Source organism: Heliconius melpomene, chromosome 13, assembly GCF_056956725.1.
Source record: "Heliconius melpomene rosina isolate 202511_hmr_F chromosome 13, ASM5695672v1, whole genome shotgun sequence".
NCBI classification, from domain to species: domain Eukaryota; kingdom Metazoa; phylum Arthropoda; class Insecta; order Lepidoptera; family Nymphalidae; genus Heliconius; species Heliconius melpomene.
This window is the reverse complement of record NC_140401.1, coordinates 2,419,592-2,433,854: the sequence shown is the minus strand read 5'-3', so window position 1 is coordinate 2,433,854 and position 14,263 is coordinate 2,419,592. Positions and strand designations below refer to the sequence as shown.

Genomic DNA, 14,263 nt, shown 5'->3' with positions numbered 1-14,263 from the left:
ACTGCATTTTACCGCGCTATTTCACACTTCAAGTACACGTATAAATACAGTACATTATTAGAACATAAATACCAGATATAATTGATTTTTATGACAATATGATAAACGTAATACGTAAAGTAATTTAAACATATAAATAAAATATACAGATATTCTATTACGGAAAACATAGCCGTATATGCATTGTAATGCTTCTACACCGAAAGTAAGAGGGGATTAACCTTAATACTACAATATCTATAAGGGCGTGAAATCTTTAAAGCCTTGGCATCAATAATATATAGAATAATTATAAAATATATTTAACCACATAACAAGTAAATGGTATTTAAATATTTGTTTTTTAAATATTATATTTATTTTAAAATTCTGCAACGAATGCAAAACCGAATTTGTATTAAAGAGAATATGTGGAAACTTGAAGGTTTGTTAACCTTCTTTCACCAACCGGCCTGGTGAACAATTTCGGATATAGCGGGTCACCCTGCTTCACCCGAGGTGTCAAATTTTATTGTTGCTGTGCTCTGTTTATAAATATAGCGTAGTAAATTAATATAAAATGGTTCGATGTTTTGATTAAGGAAGTGTGAGAAATGGGGGGGACGATTTTGTTAAAGAAAATATGATTATTTACATACATAAGTAACTACAATGAAACACATATATTAATCATCAAAGGAAATTATAGGAATATTGCAAGCTTACAAAATACTCGTTACACAGGATGACGATAGGGAAACGATATTTATGAATGAGTCTCTTGTTCGTTGTATGTACGTATATAATTATTATACATAATATGTACAATCGTAAAACATGACGCAACTAGGACTAGCTAAGAATTGTTTGACAACACAGTTATCTATGCATTGGTATAATAAAAATGTAATCCATTCGCAGTCTATACATGGACGATATATTAGAATAGAACCCCAAAGCAACGATTTTTGTATCAGTCGGATTGTCTGTTGGTTTCTTCATACTAATATCAGAAACGGCTTGATAGTTAATTGGAAAAAGTGAGGGAAGAAATTTTGTCAATAAGTTCTCTATATGTGGGGTAAAGAAAAAAGGACACTCCGCTCTCCGCTTTCGGTCCGAATTCGAGACATTGCTTGTTGAATGGCGGACCTCAACGCCGCGTCTTTTCAACATATAAAATATTCTTGTAATAAATATTTCATAAAATGTAATACTTATAATGTTAATATGTAATACTTATGGTAATTGTAAAGGCTGTAGTACATCTTCAAAGTGCGTATCTGATGCGTTCTTGGCCAGTTTGTCTCGTCATATACTACTCAATACAATGCGGAACATAAATTTAAATTGCTAAAGATAGTTTTCCATTGTATGATTATCATCGCAAACGTGACTAAAAACCAAAATAAATACATTGAAGCTACAACTTTAAAATATGTAAAACATCTATTCTCGAAAATAATAATGAATGAAATGTAAGTTTTTATTTTTATTTATTGTTAAAAAAATCGTTAAGGCATCGCTAGTTAGTTTTAATATAAATTTTAGTAAATAATATTTAAAATAAATGTAGCAACAAATAAGCTATATGGAATATTCACGTAAATGTAAAATAAATATATCACAATTTAATTATAAAATACTTGCGGGCGCGCGCAGCTTCGCCCGCTTATTTGCACTTTTAGGGGTGAATCCTAATAAACCATGAAACACGTGTTCAATGATTTTAAGAGTTTAAATTTCAAATCTTATAAAAATCGGTGGCGATTTAAAAAATTTTCCATACAAACTTTCAACCCCTATTTCATTCCCTTAGAAGTCGAATATTGCAAATTCCCGTCTTAGCGAGCACCTCCGTCCTATAAGTAACTCCTATGCAAAATTTGAGATTCCTAGCACATGTAGTTTCTGAGGTTTCGTGATGAGTGAGTGACCTTTCGATTTTATATATATAGATATGCAAAGAAGTAAGGAAGGTAGCAAATGAAATTGCAAGAAAGTCCGTCTGCTACTACAATTGATACCAGCGCGGAATATCAATTACATATCCCATGGGTACTGCCCATATCGTGTTACTGAAGTCTAGGCTTACGAACCTAATGACTAACATGCATAGAATTACTTATATTATTTTAAAACCGATGTAAAATTATGTCTTTGTATATGAAATTATAATAAAAGATTTCATAAAAAAAGTGTATGCACATAAGCTTCTTTTTATACTATTTATTTAAATATCTATTTTTAAAATAGATATTTGTAACACTTAGATAATATTAATATTAAACTAGATTAATAGTTATTTCTGATAAGAATACTTATGAAATTCGATTATTAATTATATTATATTTCTTTAGTTTTACAAAATAATAACTATTGACGAAAGTTTTTTTTTTCATAAAATTAATTATTATTAATAATTTCCTGTTAAATCGACATGTTCTCGTGTAAATGCTGAAAATTAATATTTTAATTTCCCTGATTTGTTTTATAATAATGGAATTAGTTACACTAAAACGTAACAGCCATAATAGCGTAATGTGCATAATCGATTATGATTAGCATTTAAACAAAAAAAAATATAGGTGTTCGTTGAAATGAATTAGAATAGGTAGTTAAACTTTAGGTTAAACTTAAATCTAATTTAAATTAGTTCAAAGTCACAATTTAGCATATATTATAAGAGGCAAATGTGTATATATTACAAAAAGAAGCAATTTAATATTATATGTATAATTTAATTAATAATAAAGTGACTCTACCAAGATGTAGACGAACAAATCTGATGATGAAAACTTATCCCCGTGATAGTAATAGGTGCGAATCTGACTCGGAAAAAGGTCATATTTAAAGCATTATTATTTATTTTGTTCTATATAAGAAACATGAAAAGAAATATATATATCTTTATGCAAATTACACTCTTTAATCACAATCATTAAGTAAATAATAAGAAACAAAAAAACTTACGAAATTCCAAAACAGAAATAATATTCAGAAACCACACACACTTCACTAAAATATCTTAGAATAATTTTAATATTAATATAAAATATTATTATTAATAATGTTTCTGAACATAAAATTCTAAGAGCTAGGTCGGCACGGGCGTTCTGTATAACGGCAAGTCGCGGTATGATAACGTCGCGTTCCGCCAGCTTTAATTATATCACCTCGAGTCAGGTGTGTGTAAAGTGTGTTTGTAAACGCGACTGTTTGTGGGTTCGATTCCTATTCAAGCAAATACAATATTTATTTAAATTTATATTTCCACTCCTTCGATTTATTGTCGAGGCAAAGCGCGACGTTGAGTTCCGCAACGCAACACGCAATACCTCTAGAATTCGGTTAAAAGTGGGGAACAGAGTGTCTTGACACTAGGTTACCCTCTGCCTACCCTGATGTGTGCGGAATACATCACTAATCTTTTTGGTTTTCTGAGCAGTAAACACTGCTACGGTGTAAAAAAATGCTATAACTGAACTAAACATGCAATATAACTTTAAGAGTTTAAGAGGAATTAAAATTACTTTAAGAGGAATGTATTAGAAAGATAATAATAGTTTTTATAATGATGAAATAATCACTTGCTATTACTAGGTCTATCGCTAGTACTTTTATTATTATTAAATAAAATGCTGCCTATAATTTGTCTCTTTAATAAATTAAATTATGATTAATTAAAAATTTAATATAATATACTTAGAATGTCAACTATTGTGTCATTATTATTTTTATTTCGTTTTTAAGTTAAACAAAGAAAGTACGCCATATTTCTTTGAATCATGTTTTAGGTAACCAAGCCTAATTAGTCGCTTTAAAAACAACATGTTTTTAAAATGCCCAAAAACTAACATGCTAAAAAAATATCCACAATTGTAAATTCAAAATATTAATCTAAGACTAAGACGATGCGTGAATAATTATCATATTATTATTATGAAAATTATTTATCGTATAATATAATTATAGGATCTCTTATCGATTGTCGGTATCTATTATCTACTATCAATTGCCGAAGACAACTCGTATCGTTAAATTTGTCAATATAGTAAACAGATAACAAAAACAACCGATACGCCTCAAGTGCGGTTTTGTAGAGACCGTGAACTAGATAGAGAAACTAACACGTGTAGTGAAAGTGCACTAAGATAACATGTTAAATTAACATATAAATATATATAATCATTATACATAGATAAATAAAATTATATATAATAAAAAATATATGAATATATACAACCGAAAATATGACGAAAAAATATAGGTTTTCTTCATTTTCCGCCGAATTCTGGAAGCATTGCTTGTTGAATTACGGAACTTAAAGCTGCGCTTTTGCTTCGACACCAGAGCGAAGAAATGGAAAATATTTAATTTCCTCGACACGAGGGAATCAAACCCACAACCTGTCGCCATGGCTAGCATCAAATATAAGTATAAGTATAATGTAAATTATGAATATTATTCGTTCGTAAAGGTAAAGATAAAGGTTTATACAGACTATTTAATAAATAATTATTCTTTATCTGTGACTATGACGTATTTAATGTTATAATTTATCTGAAATCGTCATACGTAGAACTTAGCCTAATTTAAAAAAAGATAAGGTAACTGTCACCTGTTTGCATATACTACCGAACGATAAATATAAAATTGTATAAATGCATATATTTCAAAGAAACCATACATTTAATATCTTAATTTACATCTTAGTTATATTAAGTACTAGCGGCCCGCTCGTGGTTTCACCCGCGTGAACTATGTTATTATTAATTTCTGTCTCCATGACTACGTCCTAGTGAGGTTATGTAAAATTTGAGACTCCTAGCATTTGTAGTAACGAAGTTTCATACAAACTTTCGACCCCAAAAACAACCCCTTAGAAGTCGAATATTGAAGATTCCCGTCTTAGCGAGCACCTACATCCTATAAGCAACGCCTATGCAAAATTTGAGATTCCTAGCCTTTGTAGTTTCTGAGATTTCGTGATGAGTCAGTGACCTTTCGATTTTATATATATAGATAGATATGTATATTTTTAGATCTAACGAAATCATTAATGTAAACTATAAATGTGATTTTGGAACTTAAATTCGTTTCCTGATGTTACTACATTGTAAATACAGTCATATAATAACATTATATTCATCCATTATTACAAGGACGCAAACTAATGAGCAACAGATGAAAATTGGACAAAAATGTTTTCCTGTTTATATTTAAAGAAAATGGCAACTCATAAACTACGACAATAAAATATTTAAAACAACCAGAAATATATATATTATTAATAAGTGAATCATACAATATCGTCATTAATAATTGAGGATACTTGATTTATATAAAATGAACAGACACTTATTTGAAGTGGGTGACTGTGACGTCACTGTCATCGACACGCAGTTCAGTAATTCTAGCCGTGGATGACTTTGCGTTTCTCGAAACGCCATAGCTAAAAACCTGAAATGACAGACATTGCTATTTTGCCTCGTCATTTTATTTATAGAAAAAAATATGGCGCAACTCGGAATTTTATTTTGTGCTAATTGTTAGTATCTCTATAATAAAATGCTATAAATATTTAAATAAAGCTCTGTAGGTAATGAGAAATTGATACTGATTTTGAAATTTGTTAATTGTAACCAATAATTATTATAAAGAAATATAATATATAGTAAAAACTTTTTATAATATAATAATAATCGATGATAATCGATTTAAATCTTATGCGTAAAATAGATAACAATAAATAAATAAAAGATATTCGATAAAATGTACTCTAAAGAAATAACTTAAGCTTGAATAACTACATTTTTAAACTTTTGTGAACGAATGTGTATACGATGTTTCAGTCAAACTTTAAGTATAATTATTCTTAATTTTTTTAAAGGCTTTTAATATAACAAATAGTATTATTTCATAGAGTTATTTCAAATTTAGCATTATCATCTTTAACCAAATCAGTATCTTATAACAATTTTAATTACCATAAAAAAAATAGATAACTTAGAAGCGACAATTATAATTAATGTATTCGCTTGTATGAATGAAAAAAGCCAATCTATATAGCGAATGTCGTCATAAAATTCGAAGCGGACCAAGAGATGCTGGGAATGACTGTGCAATTTAAAATGGTCCAGTCATCTTTGATATAATAATGACAACGATTGTACAATTTATATAAAAGCGTCCTTAATTTTTATTAAAACAATCACTGATAACAATTAAACTTTCGGCGTTGACCATGACATGTGATAAGCATTAGATAACAACAGAAGCTTCTATTATATCATTTTTTAATAAACATTATGTTTCGATTATAGGGGTTTTATAGAAACGACGTTATGGGAGAATGCCTCGTACTCATATATAAAAATATACATCTAAATATTTTATTTCTGTTCATATAGCTATATATGATATAAAAATTGGATAACAAATGGAGTAACGCCCCCCACATTTCAAATAAAAAAAAATTCATTGTTTCATAGAGACGCTTAAATTAAATAATTTTTATTAAGGTACGCATTCAATAAAATCACTGTTTATGGTTGGTAGCCTAAAACCACTCAAGTCTCTCTAAATGCTTCTCTCTCTCTCTTTAAGCTTAATGGTGAAAATGAAAACACATCGAAAATATGCATGCAGACCATTAAATTATAAATAAAAAAAGGAAGGAAAAATTTTCACATTACTGTTTCCTGCAATTCTTGTAACGCGTGACGTCATGCGATTAAAAATTACATCAAGTAAAGATACAGTTTATTCTCAGAATATTATATTTAATTATTCCAGAATAAAGTTGAAATTATAGTATTTCTATAATTTGTATAAATTGTAAATCGTAACACGTGGCTAAAAATAACAATGTATTTTTTTACCACTTGTATTTATAACAAAATAAATTATATATCGACCATTCAAAGAAGTGAATCAACTTTAATTTTAAAGTATAGTATAGTATAGCAAAATTATAAATTACTTTTATACATATATTTATTTAGAAATATTTTATTGACCAAAAAATACATAATTTCCGTATACTACATAAGGAAAATGATTAACTTACTTGTTCATAGCTTCATTTTAATTGCTGTCTATCTCCTGGAATGCCATGGTATATATGTAATGTATCCTTTTCTTGGGTTTATCTAAAACAAAAAAATCTAAATCAGGAAACAACTAATAACAATGAACTGGGAGTGACGCAGGGGCACTAGCATGTGATTGTAACACGACTGTGGGTTCGATTATTTTCGTTCATGCAAAAGCGTGGCGTTGGGTTCCGCCATTTAACAACGCCTCGAAAATTCGTCGGAAATTAGGGATCGGAGTATCGGAGTGAAGAATATATCGGATAAATAATTCACAACTAATTTAAACAATCTTACAATTTTAAAAACTGTTTAATATTTAAGAATATGAATAAATTTTCGTAAAAGTTGAAGTTGAGTTGCAGCCTGACCCTGAGAATTATTTTTTTATACACAGTATTTAAAGCACGTTTTCGAAGATTTCGAACTTTTGCAATATTTTCATCGAGATTAGACGAGTTTCACTTTCAAGTATTTTAAAAGAGGCAGACAAGTAATATTACTAATAAGAAAGAATAGGGAGAAGTAGGTATTGTTATTATTAAAAACTCATTCAAATCACACTTAAATCCTACATAAAAACAGGCTTAGAAATGTCATTAAAAAACCCTTAAATTAGTTATATGAATAAGTAAATATCATTTTTTTTTAAATAACCAATTTTTTTGCTCTATATACAGTGGGTAAAAAAAGTATTTGCACACCTAATATTTTTGAATTTACACCTACAAAAAGCACAGAATGATTTTAGTTAATTATTGTATTTAATAGCTTAATCTATATATATTTGGAATCGATTATTAAAAATTGTTAGAAAATAGAAATAAAAAAATGAGATTGTAAAAACACCTTTCTTAAAGTCAAATAAGTATTTGCACACCAACCATTCTCTTGATACAATGTTATTCCCGCGACATTTTGTCACTTTAGGTAAAATTTGAACATCGCTTGTATACATGTAAACATCGGGAAACGTATCCTAATATCGAGAGTTTTGTTTAGTGTTCAGAAAAAATCTTGAAGCCAACATGCCGAAAGAACTTGAACTGTCAATTATTTTACTCCGTAATGAAGGTTGAAGTTATCGCTAAATCGGGTTAAATTTAAAGTTAAATTACTAAACTGTGTAGTAAATTATAAAAAACCGAAAAGAAATGGGTATTGTTGAAAATAAGGAAAGGTCCGGTCTTCCGAAGAAGCTCAGTACGAGAGAAAGGCGACAAATTTTAAAATCGGTACAAAAGAAACTATTTACAAGCGCTCAAAGCTTACCAAATGATATCGCGTCAAGTTCAAGTAAGGTTGTCTGTGCCCAAACTGTAAGAAACGTACTGGGTAATGGTGGTCTTCGCAGCAGAGCAGCGAGGAAATACTCTTTTATAAGTGGGGCCAATATAGCAAAAAGACTAACTTTCGCGAAATGATACGTAAATACTCGTTTAGAATTTTGGAATAATTTTATTTTTTTCTGATGAAAGCAAATTTTGTCTTTTTGAATCGGACAGAGAAAGATTTGTGTGGCCCAAGCCGAATACTGAACTGCAGGCGAAACACGTGCACAGCACAGTCAAACACGGCGGTGGTCATGTGATGATTTGAGGCTTCATGACAGCAAATGGTGTTGGAAATTTGATTTTTATCGTAGGAATAATGAAAGCAGGAGATTTAAAGTGTAGCGCGATATTTTATCTTGCAGCGCATCAAAATTAGGCGTATGTGAGACATACTACTTTCAGTAGGACGATGATCCTAAGTATACAGCTATGAAATCGTAAGGAATGGGCGTTGTACAATGCCCGTAGAATGCTGAAAACTCCGCCATAAACGCCAGCCATCAACCCAATTGAAAATTTATGGCATCTGCTGGATTAAAATGTGAGGAAAATGAAATTTTTAAATAAAAATTATGTGAAGAGTGCTTTGGTGGAGAAATGGGCTAAAATCTCGATTTAAACAACGTCCAAATTATTGGAATCGATGCCAGGGAGATTGCAAGCCATCATTGATGCTAATGGAATGTACACAAAAAATTAAGTGTCTTTTCTTTCATTTATTATTGATTTTTTTACAAAATACGTACAAGCTGGTTGGTGTGCAAATACTTATTTGACTTTATAATATGTGTTTTTACCATCTCATTTTTTAATTTCTATTTTCTAAGAAATTTTATTAACCAATTCGAAATATATATAGAATAAGCTATTAAATACAATAATTAAATAAAATCATTCTGTTTTTTTGTAGATGTAACTTCAAAAAATTAAGGTGTGCAAATACTTTTTTTAGCCACTGTACGTTTATAATATCTAATCAAAACGCATGATTAATTAGGTACCTACCTACCTACCTACTGATATAACGACAGTCTGCCCACTTTTAATATTAGCGAGGACACATCCTATGCGTAGCCGCAATGACTTTCTAGTGTCTATTAACCTATTGTCATGAAGGAAATAATTTGCGAAGAATGACCCCTTGTCCCATTATCCAGATTAGAGAGTTCGGCCCCAATTGGACAATTGTGGTTCTGGTTTGTACTACAAGTATTTGCAGTGCGGTTAGGGAATCGTGGCCGCACTCATGTCATCTGTAGATGGTCATCTACAAATTTAGTATTAATCCTACTTTTGATTATTTTCTTCCCGAGGAAACAATGCGCAAAAGTTCAGAAAGCCTAACTTCAGGGAGGCCACAACTCGTCGGCGGTACTGTATTTACTATTCGATACCAATGGGCTCGGGAGCCGGGGTCACTCGTCAAGAACGTGATACTAACGTGACCAACTAAAATGTTTGGAAATTCAATACACTTATCGTAATTTCTTAACGTGCGTTCATTTAGTAATACTGTAAAATTTAAAAATATACACACTTCATTTGTTTTCATTTACATGTTATAAATATGGAATGAATAAATTTAACTATGAATAGAGTTTTCAAGTTGTTTTACTATTCATTTTGGCTCTACTATTTTTACATATAGTTTTTTTTAAGTAAAAGTAAAAATTTAAGACTGAAAATTTAAAAAAATATATGTACAAACTAGATCAATTTAAAAAATGGCATTTTTTATGACCTAGCCTCAATGGCAAATATCTCTATCTAGGTAAGCCCATGTACCTAAGGGGAGAGTATTTGTGTACACAAATATTACAATAATGAAAAAAATAGAACAATCATAAAAAACTGATGTAACATGATTTATATATTACTATTATTGAAAATTATTGCATAAATCATTTATTTTCACTCCATTAGCATTCTAAAACGTAAAGTGCATGCACTTCATTTTATCTTGTATAGAAATTTTAAAAACATAAATATTTACTTAGATTAACTTTTGTTTTCATAATTAAGACTTGTTTTGTGTAGTATTAATGACACTAAAATGTATGCAATTTATGATGTTATTGCTTATTTGAGTATTTCATCACTCAAAATAATTTAAGAGAACTTAAGTTCCTTTTGTGTGGAACACACAAGGCAAACGAGCATAGGAGTCACCTGATGGTAAGTAACTACCCACAACCACATGCAACACCAGAGGATGTACAAATGCATTGCCAGTGTATCTACCTGGAAACACTGCTGCAGGTAGGCCATTTCAGTTGCGTGACATGTAGAAGGAAGTTTCTACGAAACCACACAGTACTGGAGGACCACATATCTAGATGGTGTGGATTGTATTTTAGTTGGTGACATACTGTGCAGTTACAAAATTCGGCAGCAGGTAACAGAACCATATCGTACCGCACCGTACTGAACAGTTGAATCTTACAAAAGTATATATTATCTGTGTAAATCTCATGATTAAAAGTATACCAAAATTAATAATCGACACTGTGTTTACTTATAATTGTTAGAAATGACTTCATTATTATAAAAAGTTAGCAAGTGCCTTTATACTTACATTTAAGATTTTATCAAAAAGTGGAGTAAATCGATTTGTCAGTGGATCATTTAAAAATAAGAGAGATTATAGAAGAGTATATAATACATAATTGTGATTCAATTATTATTAGTTTACTTTACGTATAGCTATATGCAATAAGATATTAAAATTATATTATATTTACTATTTTATAATTGCATAAAAGTAAATAAGACTTATTAAATAATACCTCTTCATCTTCCTGGACGTTCTACCATCCTCGAAATCTGTTACGCCTTTGTCTACATAATTTATCAATTAATAACGAATATTTCCATGTTTTACATTTTGCAAATAATAAAATACTTAAATTACAAAAAATAATAATAAGCAAATCATAGCTATATACTATAGAAATATAATTTTATAGATATAGAAATATGATATAATCACTAATCAGACGTCAAAATGACACTTGACAGTCGCTACCACAGACCACATTTACTCATTATCATACTCAGATTACTCAGCATAATGGTTCATCATCATCATCATCATCATCAACAGCCATCTTTTGTCCACTGTTGGACATAGGCATAATGGTTGCTACTTAATAATTATTGTAAAAGTGTAAAGCATAGTTCTCACTGCAATTGTTTTTGTTGCAAAATAATTAGCTAAAATAAATTATTTATTTATATTAGTAAATTGATATTATTATCGGTACCGTACGATACAAGAACAATGAAAACATTAACATATCTCATATTAAGAATATTTGAATCGATAGTCTTGTCATGCAACATATGGACCAGGTAGTGGCGTAGCTAGGGGGGTGCGAGCGGTGCGGACGCACCGGGCATCAAAAGGAAAAGGGGCATCAAAGTCGACGATCACTTTGTTTTTAGACCTTAGACCATTTTAAAGGGCATCAAGTCTCCTATGCCGCACCGGGCAGCAAATACCCTAGCTACGCCACTGGGACCAGGGCTTCTCAAGATAGGACTCTTTCTCTTAAAAAGAAATAAAAAAATATATAGATGATGCATTTCATTTAATTTTTCGGTTTCTAATATATTGTAAAACATTATTAAGGCAACCGGTTTCTAGTTTGTACTTGAAAAATCAGATCATTAAATATTATAAACTAGTTTAATACTATCTTTTTCTCTTTAAAGCTTTCTTTTCTTTATTTATTTTATATGCTGCATTCATTTTTTGTATATTTTCTTTATGAACTTTGTCATGATCAACAATTCTGTGTGGGTAATGTTCACCGACTACACAACCTGCTGTTCGTTGAATAGATTTAGGAGCCTTCCAAGGCTCATAAATAAATTCACTTGGATATTTTTTTAGCTCAGGTACATATTTTCTTATGTAAAGACCTTCTTTATCAGTTTTCTTACCAAAAGCAATAGGACTGTATACTCTATAATATTTATAAAAGAATGCAGAGGCTGATAGCCACATCCAATTTCCAGCATTTAATGACCAATCATAGTCCAGAAGATAGCCCTCAAATACTTTAGCTCCTTCTTCCCATGATATCCATAAATCTCCTCTGGTTAGGAAACATGCTACCATATGGCGGGCTAAATGATGTATCCAACCTTCTTGTTTCAATTGACGCATGATAGCATCAACAAAAGGATATCCAGTTCTGCCTTCCGCCCATGCTTTAAGATGTTCATCATTCTTTCCCCAAGGTATTTGTGTACAAACAGAATTTCCTACCATTTTGTCAAAATTTTTGGTACCTGCTCCAGCTGTGTAATAAAATTCTCTCCACATCAACTGACCCATGAGTGATACTGGAGGTAATGTATGTTTCATTCCACTCTCCACTTGCTTAAGTTTGTGATAAAACAGTTTAGCAGATAAGCAACCGTGACTTATGTATGGACTTAGAACAGTTGTGCTAGGTTCTATACTGTTAGGGGAAGAGTTTGGTTTCTCAAAACTACACACCCATTGCTTTTTTGCCATATATATATTGAGTCTTTTCAATGCTTCAGTTTCACCTCCAGGATATTTACATTCAGAGTCAAAATTGAAATCCATATCAGTAAGTGATGGAATATCATATTCATTTGAGGTAAAATCATCTGGTTTACATTCTTCGCTTATATTTTTAGTTATTTCTATGATGTCCTTTACTTGGATATCAGTAACCAAAGAGAGAAACTTTTGATATGTTAATGGTACAGAACCATTATTTTTTTTCAAGACACTATTAAAATCATAAACTGTATGTTGCATTCTCTTATTGATAAATATATTCTTCTCTTCACAATATTGTTCCACAATTTCATCTTGCTGTATTAATTCTGCATCTATATCAACTTGTAACGATAAGAACTTTACTTGCCATTTTTCAAAAGCTTGTGGAAGACATTCGGTACTATTGCCTTTAATTATGAAAAGACGAGTGTTAATTTTTCGAAGATTTGAATCTAAGTCTTCGAGACTTTGTATGAGGAATCTTAATCTGTTTGCGCCTATCTTATCTTTTATCTCAGGATCCATTACATAAATTGGCCTTAACAGATGTTTTCTATTTTCAGCCTATAAGTAAATAAAAAGATTAAGAAATAAATCGTTTAGATAATAAAAAATGACAACATTTTACCTTATATATAAAAGTACCTACTTCATTTATCGCGTTTCGTAGAGCAAGATTATCATGTAAACGCAAATCTAAACGAAACCAGTGAACTACGGATGGTATTTTAGTCATTTTATGATAAAAATTCTTCATAAATTATATAAAATTTAAAAATAAAGTCGCATACTAGAAAACAATTAATTGATTGTACTGAATCCTCATATTTTGGTATCGCAATATTGAGTTGTAATTATTTTATAGTTAAAGTACTAGGTTAAAGTTTTTAAGTTTCGTTTCCTTGTCCCTGGTTGAAATTGAAACTTGAAATTTTAGAAATTATTGCCCTTACAAAATATAAAAAAAAATAAAATAATTCATCACAAAGTAGGATCCAGGTCTATAAACATATATAAACATATTCCTATATGTCTATATATGTTTATAGACCTGGATCCTACTTTGTGATGAATTATTTTATTTTTTAATTTTTTCTATAAACATTTTTTTACATTTAAATTCTGTCGTTCAATTTTATACACTTAAAATAATACGTAAATTTATAATTTATAAATAGCAGATCTACATAAAAGATCTTCATAATGCTTATGCTAGATTAAAAATGGTATAATCTTACTTTACTTATTCACTTATTTTTTTTAAAAACTGGGCGGCAAATTCAAAAGTGGTAACTACTAGTACCTGCTGTACT

At 30.1% G+C, this 14,263-nt stretch overlaps 2 protein-coding genes across 6 annotated transcripts in view; both read right to left on the bottom strand.

Moving 5' to 3' along the window:
- Positions 1-11,410, bottom strand: part of Ctns (lysosomal cystine transporter cystinosin) — a 28,696-nt gene extending 17,286 nt beyond the window's left edge. For 3 of the 5 annotated variants that reach the window (XM_085195828.1, XM_085195824.1, XM_085195829.1), the window contains exons 1-2: positions 11,197-11,410; positions 7,052-7,133 (exon numbers count right to left, since the gene is read on the bottom strand). The gene's annotated coding sequence lies outside the window, so the exon portion shown is untranslated. Of the gene's footprint in view, positions 1-2,952; positions 3,124-7,051; positions 7,134-9,423; positions 9,441-11,196 lie in introns of those variants that run through there. The other 2 variants (XM_085195826.1, XM_085195825.1) reach the window with 2 other exon arrangements.
- A 573-nt stretch (positions 11,411-11,983) lies between these two features.
- On the bottom strand, positions 11,984-13,931 carry phr6-4 ((6-4)-photolyase). Its single transcript, XM_085195823.1, has 2 exons — positions 13,600-13,931; positions 11,984-13,514 (listed from the first exon to the last, which is right to left on the bottom strand). The coding sequence occupies exons 1-2, from the start codon at positions 13,705-13,707 to the stop codon at positions 12,105-12,107; spliced, it is 1,518 nt and encodes a 505-aa protein (XP_085051949.1). The 5' UTR covers positions 13,708-13,931; the 3' UTR covers positions 11,984-12,104.
- Positions 13,932-14,263: the final 332 nt, after the last annotated feature.

Bases quoted from the DNA above. Each gene is read 5' to 3' on its own strand.
- phr6-4 (XM_085195823.1), bottom strand. From the start codon at position 13,707: ATGAAGAATTTTTATCATAAAATGACTAAAATACCATCCGTAGTTCAC. The intron at 13,515-13,599 runs GTAGGTACTTTT...ATTTACTTATAG, and splicing joins TACGAAACGCGATAAATGAA to GCTGAAAATAGAAAACATCT.